The sequence below is a fragment of the Ictalurus punctatus genome, chromosome 15 (genome assembly GCF_001660625.3).
Source record: "Ictalurus punctatus breed USDA103 chromosome 15, Coco_2.0, whole genome shotgun sequence".
NCBI classification, from domain to species: domain Eukaryota; kingdom Metazoa; phylum Chordata; class Actinopteri; order Siluriformes; family Ictaluridae; genus Ictalurus; species Ictalurus punctatus.
This window is the reverse complement of record NC_030430.2, coordinates 14,446,265-14,461,939: the sequence shown is the minus strand read 5'-3', so window position 1 is coordinate 14,461,939 and position 15,675 is coordinate 14,446,265. Positions and strand designations below refer to the sequence as shown.

Here is a 15,675-nt window from a genome sequence, read left to right as displayed (position 1 = left end):
ACAAGACATATCATGTGACGTCATCACAATGCGCATTCAGCCAAAGCCCTCTTTGATTCACGTGCGTTGAACATGAGTACAGCTAAAAGGTCTCATTTACCAACAAACATCACTGCAAAACATCAGTGCAAAACAATTTCGTACAATTGCAATTTTGCAAATTTAAGTAGTTTTCTGCAAAAAAAAGCACAACTCAGCAAAATCACACATTTTTGGCTGCAACAATCACACACACACACACACACACACACACACACACACACACACACACACACAAAAACTCCACGAAATCCTGTATGGACTGAACAGAACACTAAATATATATGTAAATGTCATTCTATAAACTGAGAGGAATGGGTGTGTGAATGTGTGTGTGATTGTGCCTTGTGATGGATTGGCACTCCGGCCAGGGTTTACCCGCCTTGTGCCCGATGTTCCCTGGGATAGGCTCCAGGTTTCCTGTGACCCTGTAGGATAAGCGGTGTAGAAAATTGATAGATGGATGGATGTAAACTGAAAGGAAAACCACACTAATCCAGTTGGAACTTGGCATAAAGGCTCCAGAAAACCTATGTGTACAGTATATGCAGTACATACTGTATTAATTGGGGATGCATCGCTACCTTAAATGCTATGTCGTTTAAGCAATATCATTCAGCATGCTCAGTGCTCTGAATCGCACTTTGACCAGCAAGCAAAGTGTAGACCCTGGGGAAGGTAAGTGTGTATGTCCCAGTGCTCATAGAACTGAGGTTATTTCATGTGCAACAGTTTCTCTGCATGCTCACTCCACTGCTCCATGCTCCCAAATACTCAGTGTGTCAGCAATTCACTGTACCTTGCATATGATACACTGCACACTCAGGTCTGCCACCCTTCTGATCTCTATTACAGATACTATTTAAACACTTACAATACTTAATATAGTATCATAAGATATCTTATGTTGGTATCAGAGTATTTTTACAAGTATGAGTAAATGAGTAAGGCATCTGACTGATTCCCGATACTGGTATCAATACTGATGCATCCCTGTCTATTTTTATTTTATTGACATGTCCCAAAAATTCTGGAGTTGTTATATAGTGTATGCCTATCATAGCTGGTTTCAAGATACTTCTTACAAACAGAATACTATCCATCCTGTAACCATAAACACACCTGGCCAACTGGCAGGTGGCTATGTGTGATACTGACTCCTGTTGAGGATGCTAGGAATTCTAACTGCAGCTAGAGTAGTAATTCCCTTGAGCCTGTTGAAAGTAAGAGACTTTCAGAAGTGGGCTAACAGATTGTATCTGAACCCCAAACACTGCAACAGAGACACACAAGTCTTTGCCTCAGTAAGAGTGGGAGACATGAAAACTGAATATAACCATGAAAATAAAGAACACGGACTACTTTTTATATATGTGTATGTTTATATATCTTGCTCATGTTGTATAATGCTGTCCTATTTAGGTTACAATAAAGGTTTGTGTTATTCATCATTAGTCGATTATAAATATACAAACATATAAATGGCTATTTGGCACAGTTAAATAGTCTTTCAAGGTTTGTCTTATCATTAATTTTATTTGCAGTATTTCAGACTATGTTGTGTGTTTTACACAACTATTAAAACCAGTGGTGACCTTCCTTGTAATGACTTTGTTGATAACCTTCTTAAATTGGTATGAATTTAACCCACTATAAACACTCACTCCTCATTTATGGTCTGCGCTTATATAGAGGTTCTTTTTAACCTTACTGGTTCTACAAAGTGCTTTACACCGGTTTTCATTCACACTCACACACTAATTGTAGCTTAGATGCCATGCAATATATATATATATATATATATATATATATATATATATATATATATATATATATATATATATATATACACACACACACACACACACACACACACACACACATACCAAAAATATAATTTCTGTAAATTTGTATATTAATAAATGAGAAGTGTAAAAAGCTCCAATACTCAAAATTCCCGTGATGAGAGCATGGAAAACTTGATTATCTGTGGAAATATTAAATCTGCCTGAATTAAATATATAACACATGCTGACTCATGTGTGACTATATTAGTCGAGTCAACCAGACTTTGTTTACTTTCGATAACAATATCATTACTACATTGTTCTTTTAGTTCTTAAAAGAGTTGTACCCTATTTTTAACCATACTTCATATTCTGATAACAGATAAGGAATTCCACTTTGCTCCTTGTCCTTGTGGTCTGTTTGAGTTTTCTGGAAGTTGTATATAGATCTATATTGAATGAACCTGATATATTAAAGTGTAGTATGTTTAACTTGTTAAAACCTTATAAATAAGTGGAAGAACAAAATATACCAAAATTTGTGATATGTGAAAATGTGTCATATATGTTAATAATGTGTAACACAGTGCCATTATCTGTATTTGTGTCTGCATCTGTTTGTGCTCAAAATAATCATATCTGCTTTCATATTTGGATTTAAGCTGGAAGTGGGCATGGTGTATACTGGAAAGTTTTTTTTTTTATGTTAACCCTAACACTATGCTCTAGAAACACTGGAGAACACTGGGGGAGCTGCCCAGAGCTACCAGAAAAAGAAGAATCTATTAATTCACAAATTATAAGTACAAATATAAATTTGCAGAACTTCATTCAACTCCTCAACCAGACGCCCTGAGGACCTTTCTGGAAAACTTACTATCGTCTATCCAGCATGACTGAAGAAGCAAGCTAACTATGTTTCAAAGTCATTCCCAAATGAAGAAGCTGTTATATAGTAGGCTACAGCTGGCAATGATCGCCATTTAATAATATTTAATCAGATATTGTTTAGTTTTTGGGTTTGTTACATTCCAGAAAGATGAGAAATGTTTCTCAGAATCTGTTCTGAATCTGGGATGCACTAATAGCACTGCTGTGAGTCAAAATTGGATTCTTTAAGTGGCATTTCATTATAATGGCCACATGATCTTTGGAGAACATTTTCGCAACATTTTGGAGAAGGATAATTTAAGAACGATGAAAAACACATGCAACGAGCTTACAATTTTTACAATAAAGATTTACAATATTATTTTTTTTTTATGAATGTATTAAATGATTATTTTTGTGGAGAGCTCCACAGAGAACTGTAGCTCTATGCACAGTATTACTTGCTCATTATTAGTTCCTAGTAATATCTGAATGTATATGTGATAATGTACATATATGACACTAAAGGAACATCCATGAAATCTAACACACCATATTTCTTTGTCTTCTTCATTTTGTCCTAAGGATATACCAGCATTTGCACTTGACTTTCAGCAATAATTCTTTACTAAGGTGTTGACTCAGAACTTGATATTTGAAAGAATGCATTTCACCAATTTGTTTCTTTAGCCTAGTGTTCTTTAAATGTCTGCATCAGGTCTACAATCCATTATTGCGTTGGTATAATTACACAGGAATTATGATAAATTATTGTGTTTTCATTTGTTGGCAGGCATTTAGGTAATCTTAAGCACCATTTACTATCTGCTATCTACTGTAAACATTACCTCTGCCAGGTTTTGAGAGTTTGAGGGGCAACTGTGGGTATTTAAAAGAGCAGGCCCTGTGTTACATTCTCTGTACACAGCAACAATGGGCAAGGTAGTCCTGGTTTCGGGTAAGTGACTTAAAAGAACAACCTTTGATTTAGACAAATGCATAATAGTCTCTGAGTGGTAAGTCATTTAAAACTCTCACAATATGTCTTTTTCGTTCATCTATTGTATACCCAGCATTGGCCCTGCTGCTTCATATGCAGCTTGGTAAGTATGTTGATGTGATTCATGAGTTCTTTTTTAAAATCAGGAATTAACATACAACGACAACACTAACTGACTTAAATACACTGCTGCTTTGTACAGGCTCAGCCTACATTTTATCATGCTACTTCACCAATTGGGCACAGTATCGCCCCCCTCCCACTATCTACATGCCCACTGACATCGACCCTTGCCTGTGTACCCATCTCCTCTACGCCTTCGCCACCATGACCAATGACTACAAAATTGCTACATTTGAGTGGAATGACGTGGAGCTCTACAGCCAATTCAATGCCCTGAAGGACAAGTGAGTGTGTTCTGCTGTTACCATCTCAACCTTTTGTTCACATAGGCTCAAAGTGATAAACTGAACTTTATGACTATGTTGCATCTCTCTCCTCCTTTGTGTCTTTCTCTTTCCAACATATTTACAGGAACGGCAACTTGAAAACCCTGCTGTCAGTTGGTGGGTGGAACTTTGGCTCCTCGGGGTAAGAACCTGAACATTAATTACTTACAAAAGCACAAATCATGTGGCAGGTCGTACTGAACTAGGTTCTCCATCTTCCTACTAGATTTTCTGCCATGGTAGCCAGTGCAGCCAACCGCCAGACTTTCATCAATTCTGTAATTGCTTTTCTGAGGAAGTATGAATTTGATGGATTGGACATTGACTGGGAGTACCCAGCCAACAGGGGAAGCCCACCACAAGATCAGCAACTGTACTCTGTTCTGTTAGCTGTGGGTATCTGATTTTTCAACATTGAAATTCATACTGTAGATATCAGTAATGCTGTATTTGATATATAGTTGCTCATAAAATGCATACATCATTCTTGAAGCATTGTGGTTAGTACTGATAATTGCAACATAAATATGCAACAACAAAAAAAGTATAACTTCTCTAAATATTCTTTATTCCTTTGTGCATCTGTGAATAGGAAATGAGAGCTGCATTTGAGGCAGAGGCCAAGCAGACCAGCAGAGCCCGATTGCTGATGTCTGCTGCTGTCTCATCAGGTCTAGGCACCATCGAGACAGCTTACCAGATTCCTCAGCTTGGACAGTAAGTCAAGGCCATTTCACCCACAATATATATTGAGGTGTTGGTAGCTGATGGGTTTGATATTATTAATGATCCTCTTCTCACCCAGATCACTAGACATGATTAATGTTATGAGCTATGACATGCATGGATCATGGGATCCTTTCACCGGAGAGTGCAGCCCCCTGTACAGGGATTCTTTTGACAGTGGAAACTACATCTATTTTAATGTGGTAGGTTTGTCACATCTGTATTTGTAAGGCATGTTAATAAGCCAATCAATGTGCCAGTGAAAACTTCAGTCATAGTGGTACTAAGTCTCAGCCATATGGACATATTTTTAAAATATTTTTTTGTTGAAAAACTGACATTTTGCTACTCATCTGTTTGTGTTCTTTAAATGCAAACTGTTGAAGCACCTCTAATTAGTACTGCCTTTACATACAACTACAAGACATCAGCTAATCAATATCTTTTGGCTATGTTTGAGTTCGATTTGACACTAAATGCCTCTTATGCTAATCTGATGGTGCTCTTAAGGACTATGCCATGAATTACTGGAGGAACAATGGTGCTCCTGCAGAGAAACTTCTTGTTGGGTTCCCCACCTATGGAAACACTTTTACCTTGACAAACCCTGCAAACCATGGAATTGGAGCTCCAATTTCTGGAGCAGGAACACCAGGAAAATACACTCAGGAAGCTGGGGAACTGGCTTATTTTGAGGTACCTTGATCCCTCAGGCAGGTTATGTGTATTATGTTTCCTATGTATAAATTGTTTATTCTGCGTACGAGAGGACTTTTCTTCCATTCCATAGTTGCATTCATTGGTTTTAATCTTTTATGCCTGGGTAGATCTGTACCTTCCTGCAAGGGGGTGCAACTGAGGTGTGGAACGCTCAACAAGATGTGCCCTATGCCTATCAGGGAAACCAGTGGGTTGGCTATGACAATATCAAGAGTTTCCAGATCAAGGTAAACATAATAATGTTTAGTTTAACCTCAATACCATGTGTAGATGCCTATGCAAATGTTTAGTTAACAAACCGTTAGAAGAATAAAGCAAAGGTTTTTTTTTTTTTTTTTTTTTTTTTAATGTCTTTGTAGGTTCAGTGGCTGATGAAAAGCAATTTTGGAGGTGCTATGGTGTGGACCATTGACATGGATGACTATTTGGGCACTTTCTGTAATCAGGGCAAATACCCTCTAATTAATGTGCTCCACAAGGCCTTTAACCTGGACCAACAATGTAAGAATTACATTCTACAGGATTGATAACAGCAGTATAGATCCTCTCCTTTCTTAAATGCTTTTGGTAAAGCATTTAGTGTCAAATACAGGGCTATTAACATGATCGTTTGTTTTCTTTTAAGCCTGCAGTCCTCCTGCAACTCCTCTTCCCCCAATACCAGGAGTGAGCACCACAACCCCTAGTGCCAGTGGAGGAAGCTCTGGTGGAGGAAGCTCCAGCAGTGGAAGCTCTAGCGGTGGAAGCTCCGGCAGTGGAAGCTCCAGCAGCACCAGCGGTATGAACAGCTCCTTCTGTGTTGGCAAAACCAACGGTCTGTACCCATGTGCCACCAACAGCAACAAGTTCTACGAGTGCAGTCGAGGCCAGACTTATTTCCAGCAATGTGCAACTGGCTTGGTGTTTGACACAAGCTGCTCATGCTGCAACTGGAGCTAAAGGCACAACACATTGATTAAATTGCTGACTTTACCCTGCTGTTTTGATTACTCTATTTCCTGCAAAGGGTACTATCTTAATAAAATAATAATACTATCTCATTGATTAGCCATTAGATGTTCGTTGTGTGATGGGTATTCATAGCCCAAAAGCTGCTTAGGTTTATGAATCAACACTGTTCACTTCCTTTGTGCTCAGGATTGTTTAATCATCTGTAATAAAGCTTATGAAATGGTTCTGCTTTTTATATATTCCTTCGAAGAAGGTCTTAAGCGCTTAAATGCATGCCTAATACACTCTCAGAAGAAGAAAAACAAACAGCGCTAAACTGTATATTTCCTTGTAGCTTGTGGCACCTTTAACATCGATCTTTCACCTGGAAAGGTGGATACTGGATAAAATTGTTTAAGGTACATAAGTGGGCCATTTTTAAAGTAGCTAGCTTTAAAGATACACAACATACACCTTGATAAGTAAACTATACATGCCACATGTACAAAACATGCATCCTGGAGGATATTACCCAGTTACCATGAAAGTACAGTTTAGTACTCCTTTTCACTGCTTTCAGTGACAATATCTTATGGTCTCAGTTTGGGATCTCCTACAGCAGTGGTTTTCAAAGTGGGGGCCGCCAGGGGGCGCCCGGGGGGCCTCAACAATTTGGTGTGAAAAATAAATAAATGTATGTTTTCTCTTTCTCACTCTCAGACAACCACACACACACAATCAATTCCTAATGTAATGTAAAGATGTAAGATGTAATTATTAATAATAAAAAAGGGGGATATATTCAGAAGTCTGTATTTTTAATGTGTTTTAAAGACATCTTGCGAAAGGGGGGCCTCGGTCACATTTTAATTCCATTTGGGGGGCCTTGCCCTGGAAAAGTTTGGGAACCCCTGTCCTACAGAACAGTTTGGTCGTCCAATCCGCATTTTACGGGCATCTAAGCCTCTCAGTCCCATCCCACTTTTTACACACACTAAACGCCTCCTGGCTGCAACAGGCCAGGCGCAATGCTCTCAATAGTAGCTGGCTAGCGAGTTAGCTACCATTCATCGATAGGCAGAACCAGGTCAATCCAGTCTGTGCTTAGCCAAACCAGATCATTTTTTCCAACCAAAACGCAAATATACCGTGAGAAAGTCATACGTTTTAAGTTTCGCACTATTATTCCGATAACGTTAGGCAAGCGAGTTAGCTTAGCCTGCTGAAAACTACCTGGCTTGTACCTTAGCACGCTAGTGGTTGCTCTGTGTAACCAAACCTGCCGCCAAATATTCCTCCAACATTATTGGGACATTGAAAAGTAACGTTACGGACTCAGATCTGCAGAATGGCGAGGCCTTCGAGGTACGTTCATGTTTTGTGTTGCGTGTTTTAAGCAGTTAGTACGAAGCTTTGTTGTTGTTGCGGTTGTAAATGTTTAGTAATGCGACTGCGTTAGCTGGTGGAGTGGACAGTTCGCACCTCTCCATGTTTGCTAGCAGCACGGATGCTAACCAGCACCAGTTAACTCAATCGGCCACTGCGAACTGGTTAGCTCATTTACTTAAGTGGATTATTGGGTTTACTTTTGTGCCAACCCCCCCCCCCCCCCCCCCAAAAAAAAAAAAAAAAAACCAACAACAACACTGATAACATATTTCCCCACCCAAAAAAATAGTACCACCAGTGTCGCGTATTTAAAGCCAACATTACGCACACGCAAGCTGTCCTCATGAACAAAATACATGACTGTAATTGGCTTCCTATCTGGGCAGCTGCCAATTAGCTTCTGAATAACCCAAAAAACCTGCCTAATTACCTAAACAGTGTCAACTAAGCGCACTAAATAAAGTGTGGTTTATTTTATTTGATATAATAGTATAAAAATTCGACGAGTCGAGCTATGTAGAGACTTTAACGGCCTAGCTAAGTTTTGTCCGCGCTTTGCGTCGCTAGCTCCGTGTGTGAACATGAAGCGCTGCTAGCCTGTTAGCTCCCCGCCTACTCCAGTGCTGAGAGTATGGCTGCGTTATTAACACGTTCATAAAACATCATCTGTTGCTGACTGTTAGCTGCAGTTCATAGCTGTTTATTAAACTTTGTAACAGCTAGGCTATAGCAGCGTTATTAACACACGGATACGTGGTTATAAATGAGTGGACTATGGAGGAACTCGTAGTAATAGGAATAAACAGCCTACCAAGCATCGTTGTTGTTTGTTTGTTTGTTTTTGTTTTTCTAAATATAGCTAACGAATTAGGGGGGTTGCGGTTTTACATTCTCACGGTATGATAAAGCAGTCTAAAAATATCACTGTATCACGATATTGATCGACCGTTTAAGAACACAAAGCTTGGGGTGACAGAAATATTATAAATTCTTTGCAGGACAAAAGAATCGCTTAATTGTTCTTCTTTCTTATTTTTGAGAATAACTTTTTCGATAAACCCCCTTACACGGAGGTGTCTCACATTGTTGTTATTAGTTTATCACATTGTTATTATAAGCTGAAAGGGCATGCCTGTGAGGAAAGGCACCACACCAAGTAAAAAAAACCCAAAACAGGTCTAAACAGTAATGGACGAAAATTCATTCCCGTGTTTTGAAAACGTCACTGGTGAGGTAACCATCCGATCGAATACCATGACTAACTCCGAACCGTGAGAACTCTATCTGAGAGGACAGGCGTATACGTTTTCAGTAGTTTGTGTCATTGTGAATTACTTAAATGTTTCAATTTGTCCCTACAGGAATAAGAGGGTAGTTGATTACGCCCAGTTTCAAGAGTCTGACGATGCTGGTGAGTGTTCCTCTTACATATCGAAAAATTTATGCATAGCTCGGATTTAATATTCAGTAACTGATTAGATTAGCTTTATTGAAAAGCATGCAGATCAGAATGTTAATGGTCTAGAACATTCAAGAACTAATAAAAGTGGACCTAAAATCCATGATGTGGTTTGTTCTGCCATTTGTTCTATTTATTTGGTTTAATTTTGAACAGCACATGGCATGGTCCTTAATAGGCCAACATACGTTAAATCAGTGGTTTTAAAAGTGGGGGCCGCCAGGGGGCGCCTGGGGGGCCTCAACAATTTGGTGTGGAAAAATAATTCTCACTCTCAGACAACCACACACACACAATCAATTTCTAATGTAATGTAAAAATGTAAGATGTAATTATTAATAAATAAAAAAAGGGGATATATTCAGAAGTCTGTATTTTTAATGTGTTTTAAAGACATCTTGCAAAAGGGGGGCCTCGGTCAAATGTTAATGCCATTTGGGGGGCCTTACCCTGGAAAAGTTTGGGAACCCCTGCCTTAAATGACCAGAAATGAACCCAAATAATAGGCTGTTAATACTATAATCTGGCATGCAGTACAACTGACTGCTAAAGTCGTGGTACTTAAGAAGGTTATGCGGAGGTTAAGGGTTAAGAATATAACCTTCTGTGCAAGTGGGCAAGTAGTACACACACACACACACACACACACACACACACACACAGGTATTCCTGTGCCATAAAAGGCCAGATCATTTCCTGTGGTTTCCAAGCTGCAAACCTCCTCAAGAGATGGTGGAGACAAGGCACGTGCCTGGCACATCACTCTAACAAGTCAATAATGATTGCAGAATTACCAACTTCATAGAATTTTTTGTGTATTTCTGCCCCTTTAAACAGAGCAAAAATAAAATTAATTGCCAAATTTGCATGCTTAAAAATAAGAGACATAATAAACACCACTGAACACACATGCTGTGTGCGACTGGCGAGGGGATGATTACATAATTACATTTCACCTAGTAACTGCTTAGTAACTGGTATGATGTTGTTATTATTATCATTATCATTATTATTATTATTATTATTATTATTATGTCTGATTAACCTGAATTGTTTGAATGAATGCAGATGAAGAATATGAAGGAGAGTCCGACAAACCCAAGAAAGCCGTGAAACAGAGGTTGGTTTCTTAAATAAGAGTTCATTTTCAGTCATGATAATGTAAATATACTGCTTCACTTATGTGCTGCATGCTTGATTTAAGAGACACACACATGTGACTGTTCTGTGTGGACGTTGGTAATGTTGGCAATTATTTTGAATGAGTGAACCGTTACTAACAAACACTTCAGCATATTACTTAGGACACTCTTCAAATGTTTTTACATAATCTGTCCAAATAACCAGTGTCTTGTCTTTTGCAGTGATGAGTCTCGAGTTAAAGACCATAAGAGTAAGTCAAGATTCTGTTGCTGCTAGTTTCCAAGCATATTTAATGAAGAGCCCATTGGTCTTTCATAATGAACCTTGTTTTCTTCGGTTCCAGAGGACTTTAGTGATGACGATAATGACTATGGTGAGGAGGAAGAGGATGACGACGGCGGTGACAGTGACTACAAGACTAAAAAGGTTAGCAAGGGAAGGCAGGCGACCGCTAAAAGGAAAAGAGCTGCAGGTATCACCTACAACTTTTCTTGCTTAATTTACAGACTCCTTTCTGAAAATAAAATAAACGTTCATCTTACCAGTACAGTTAATGAATCTGGTAAGAAGACATGCTAAATAGTATATTATTAGGAGTTAATTCCATGTACATGTAAGTAAGGACTGTCTTTATTGTATATTTTCAGATGACAGCGATGATGAAGAGAAGGTTGTGAAGAAGAAGGGTCGGCAGGTGCGGCAGGCTGCTAGTAAAGCAGCCTCCAAACAGAGGGAGATTCTTCTTGGGGACGGAGGCAGTGAAGAAGAAGAGGGGGAGGAAGAGGGAGATGAAGACGACAGTGATGTTTATACAGGAGGTGCCAATATTTTTCATGCATTATACCACAAAATAAATGTGTCTGACAGTATATATTGCAGAGCAAGGATATGTAATGTCAGTCTCTCCAGCATTTTGCGATCGCAGAAATGAATGTAAAATCAATAAAACTCCGCAATATTTGGAGAAGATTGCAGTTGTTCTAAATTACCGCAGATTTTTGCCAAGACGTGTCATGTGACATCATCACAACGCGCCGCGTGACGTCATCACAACACGCATTCAGCCAAAGCCCTCTTCGAATCACGTGCGTCTAACATGAGTACAGCAAAAAAGTTTCATTTACCAACAAACATCACTGCGAAAGGCCGTGCAAAACAATATCATGCGATTGCAATTTAGCAGATTCAGGTAGTTTTCAGAAAGAAAGAAAAAACCTCCGCACATCACATCACAATTTTTTTTTAAAGCCACAGCAAAATCAAGAATTTTTGCTGCAACAATCACAAAAAATCTCAAAATATTGTGTGGACTGTTAATAAGTTAATAGGATCCTAATTGGAGCACTTCTGAATGTTTTTGCTCCCATAGAGGATTCAGGCAGCGATGAAGATTTTATGGTGGAAGATGACGATGATGACAGCGACTATGGGCGGCCCAAGAGGAAGAACGTGAAAGTCAGCAGGAGGAGCAAAGACAAGAAGTCCCCAAAATCCAGAATAAGAACTTCAGGTACTGGCTACTAGGATAAAGGTTGTGTTATATTAAACAGCACCAACTTTACAAAGCCACATGCACGTGTTCTGTGTTAACCCACATATATTGTTTTTTTTTTTTTAAATTTTAGTGAGCAGGGGGCCTAAAAAGAAGAGAGGAAAGCGTCAGACTAAGGCAAAGAAGGTTGTAACCAAAAAAGTTATCCCTAAAGACGAGGACGAAGACATCGAGAGCCCCAGGGAGGGAGAGGAGGAGGAGAAGGAGAAGGATGGGAAGGACAAGAAGAAAGGAGAGAAAAAAGGAGAGAAGAAAAAATCACCCCCAGTTGAGAAGGCTGAAGAGAGCACCGGAGAAGGGGAGGACAACGATGGCGAGGAGAAGGAAGGGCGAGAGAGTGAGAAGGAGAAAGGGGAAAAGGACGATGCCTCTGAGGAGGATGCTCCATCAGGCGAAGACTGATCGTCTTCTTTCTGATGGCAGAAAAATTGTTTTACCCGTTTTTGTCTTTTCTTATTGTGGAACAGTGGAGTTTCCACACTGCTCTGGGTGTTTTGGATGTTTGTTTATTTCTTTCATCCTGTAAATACAATATTTCAGATGAACTCTCTGTGAAGTATCATCCACACTATTTGCAAACAGTATCGCTGAAGTACCCGCACCACTTTCTCTATATCCAACTTATAGTAATCTATATTAATATTGAGCATTGCTTGATGACCTTTTTGCTAATTTAATCTTTATTCAATTACAAATGAAAGAAAGTGGTGGAAACCTTATCACACCATCAAGATATGTTTGATAGTGCTCACTGATGAACATTTATGGCAGATTTGTTTTGTTAAAGCTCCAATGTCACAATCTCTCAAAATTGTTATTGCAGATTTAAATCTAGAATATTAGATCAATGATTTGCTCTAATGCTTGGAGTGTTAGCTACGTGAATTAATGCTGTAACCTCCTGAAGCGAAATACAAAATTACTGCCGTAAAGATATTTGGTTTTTGAGGGGAAACCTTATGCTAGTTCACCACATAAGCAAAGCTTGTATGATCTCACTCTGTTAAATGCTTTTCATAGCTGTGGGCTGGTTCGTTTTATTGTTAAGTGAATGTGTTAGACTTCCTGTCATCGAGCTGCTCTGTGGATTTGTAGAGCGCCAAATTCGCCACAATATCAGTTAAGTTTCGGCAAGTTTCATTGTCTTTAAACACAGACCACCACTTTCTCTGCCATCAGTTTTTAATTCAGGCTTTACTCAGCAAGTTGTGTGTAAACATAATTTTTAAAATATTTATATATAAAGAAATTGGATCTTTTCAATTCCAAATAGAAGCATATTTTCAAACTAATTTCAAACCAGTTTTGCAAAAAGCTTGTGTGCTGGAAAGGAGTGAAAGGTTATACCTTGGTTATTGCCTTGTACTCTCTCAACAGTTGAAAAAAAATGATGACATTAAAAGATGTTAACATCTATAATGCTTTTAAAACAGTTTTGCTTTGAAGATTTCTGCAGTTTAAATGTAGCCTATAATTGCATTGTAATACCGCAGTTCATGGAGTGGCATTACGTGTCGTGAGTAATATTTAGATGGTGTGACAGGAAAGTGTACGATTTGGATGTATGAAAAGTCAGAGACTGTCAGAAGCGAGCTAGTAACAACCTTATTATTGACTTTGTGATGCTTCATATGTGTATTTTTTAAGTATTTTGATGCTTATAGATGCCTTTCAGATAAATTATCTGTGGAGCCAGTTGGGTGGTGAAGCAGAATGTAATTCAGTTCATCACCATCCTGAGCTTTGTCTGCTTCTTTTGTCTATTTCCATGACTTCTATCTTTGTCCAGTTATGTAGCCTTTCAATCTATGATAATTTATCTAAAATACAACTAAAATTTAAAAAAAAAAAAAAAAAGTTTTAATTGAGCTGATCTGATTTTTTGGAATATTTGTTTTACAAAGAAAAATAAAATGTATCTTGCATTTAAAGTGTTGTATGAGTCCTGATACAGTATCTGAAGAAACAAGAAGTCTGGTCCAGTGTATATACTATTGAATGAGAGAATATGAGGCATACAGTGCCCTCTATTGATATTGGCACCCTTGGTAAATGAGAAGACTGAAAAATTGTCTTTATTGTTTAACCATTTGATATTTTGTTTTTTTTTTAAATCACAAAAATACTCTGCTCTCATGGATATGAAACAATTGCAAACAAAAGTTTATCATATATATGTATATATATATATATATATATATATATATATATATATATATATATATATATATATATATATATATAAAGTGGCTATAAGAAAAAAGCATTGAAAATGCCCATTTCGACCATCAGGGCAATAATTAATTTCCAGTCAACTATAAATGTTATAAATCAACCCGGAAGAGGACTTGTGTCTATACTGTTTCAATGTACTGTGAAGAGGAGGGTTCGAGTGGCCAAAAAATCTCCAAGGATCCCAGCTGGGGAATTGCAGAAATTAGTTGTGTCTTGGGGTCAGAAAGTCTCCAAAACTACAATCTGAAGTCACCTACGTCACCACAAGTTGTTTGGAAGGGTTTCAAGAAAGAAAAAATTCTACTCTCATCAAAAAACAAACTCGAGCATCTTCAGTTTGCCAGACACTACTGGAACGTCAAATGGGATTGGGTTCTGTGGTCAGATGAAACCAAAATTGAGCTTTTTGGTAATAAACACCAGAGGTAGTTTTGGCACACCCAGAGAGGTAGCCATATGGAAAAGTGCCTCATGCTCACGGTTAAATATAGTGGTGGTTCTTTAATGTTTTGGGGCTGTTTTTCTGCCAGAGGACCTGAACATTTTGTTAGGATACATGACATCATGAACTCTATCAAATATCAACAGAATGATATTAAATGAAAACCTGACTGTCTCTGCCAGAAAGACTAAAATGCGTCGTGGCTGGATCTTCCGGCAGGATAAATGATCCAAAACATACATCAAAACCAACACAATGGTTTACTGACCACAAAATTTAATACCCATAGAAAACCTGTGTGGTGAACTGAACAGGAGAGTCCACCAGCATAGACCTCGAAATTTGAAGGATCTGGAGAGATTCTGTATGGAGGAATGGTCTCAGATCCCTTGCCATGTATTCTCCAACCTCATCAGGCATTATAGGAGAAGACTCAGAGATGTTATCTTGGTAAAGGGTAGTAGCACAAAGTATTGACTAAAAGGGTGCCAATAATTGTTGAATATCTATATTTAACAAATATATTTTCTTTTGATAATGCTGTTTTGTTTGCAATTGTTTCATATCCATGAGATCAGAGTATTTTTGTGAATTTTTTTTTTAAACAAAAGATCAAAAGGTTAAAAAATAAAGGCAAGTTTTCAGTCTTCTTTGCTCATATTTACCAAGGGTGCCAATATATTTTTGTACATGAAATCCAGCATGTTACATGCGGGAAAAGAAAGAAGAAAAGAGAATTCCAAACTGTCGTAGAAAGCCACTAGTGAAAAATAACTATTACATCTGAACTACACCAAATCCTGTTGTATAACATGTGCACCTGATTGGCCATCTAACACATCAGCATTGCACAATCAGCATTTGTGAACATTCTCCAATCCATATGTAACTCATCTGCCATCTACTTCTAAATCCCTATGTGTAACTCTGACAG

General features: G+C 38.2%; 2 protein-coding genes across 2 annotated transcripts; both read left to right on the top strand.

Moving 5' to 3' along the window:
- The first annotated feature begins 3,576 nt into the window (after window positions 1–3,576).
- LOC108275538 (acidic mammalian chitinase) lies at window positions 3,577–6,766 on the top strand. The gene is made up of 11 exons (XM_017486418.3): window positions 3,577–3,654; window positions 3,770–3,799; window positions 3,899–4,103; window positions 4,231–4,287; window positions 4,372–4,537; window positions 4,738–4,862; window positions 4,951–5,074; window positions 5,382–5,567; window positions 5,699–5,818; window positions 5,951–6,092; window positions 6,217–6,766. The coding sequence occupies exons 1-11, from the start codon at window positions 3,630–3,632 to the stop codon at window positions 6,528–6,530; spliced, it is 1,494 nt and encodes a 497-aa protein (XP_017341907.1). The 5' UTR covers window positions 3,577–3,629; the 3' UTR covers window positions 6,531–6,766.
- Window positions 6,767–7,502: 736 nt separating this feature from the next.
- nucks1b (nuclear casein kinase and cyclin-dependent kinase substrate 1b) lies at window positions 7,503–13,995 on the top strand. The gene is made up of 8 exons (XM_017488029.3): window positions 7,503–7,886; window positions 9,272–9,321; window positions 10,438–10,489; window positions 10,734–10,762; window positions 10,856–10,984; window positions 11,160–11,330; window positions 11,882–12,022; window positions 12,138–13,995. Exons 1-8 carry the CDS (start codon window positions 7,870–7,872, stop codon window positions 12,464–12,466), a joined length of 918 nt encoding a protein of 305 aa, XP_017343518.1. The 5' UTR covers window positions 7,503–7,869; the 3' UTR covers window positions 12,467–13,995.
- The last annotated feature ends 1,680 nt before the right edge of the window (window positions 13,996–15,675 follow it).

Excerpts from the sequence above, each read along its gene's own strand:
- LOC108275538 (XM_017486418.3), top strand. The coding sequence starts at position 3,630 with ATGGGCAAGGTAGTCCTGGTTTCGG. Across the intron at positions 3,800-3,898 it reads GCTGCTTCATATGCAGCTTG|GCTCAGCCTACATTTTATCA; the intron begins GTAAGTATGTTG and ends TGCTTTGTACAG. Across the intron at positions 4,863-4,950 it reads CAGATTCCTCAGCTTGGACA|ATCACTAGACATGATTAATG; the intron begins GTAAGTCAAGGC and ends CTTCTCACCCAG.
- nucks1b (XM_017488029.3), top strand. Across the intron at positions 9,322-10,437 it reads TCAAGAGTCTGACGATGCTG|ATGAAGAATATGAAGGAGAG; the intron begins GTGAGTGTTCCT and ends GAATGAATGCAG. Across the intron at positions 11,331-11,881 it reads CAGTGATGTTTATACAGGAG|AGGATTCAGGCAGCGATGAA; the intron begins GTGCCAATATTT and ends TTGCTCCCATAG.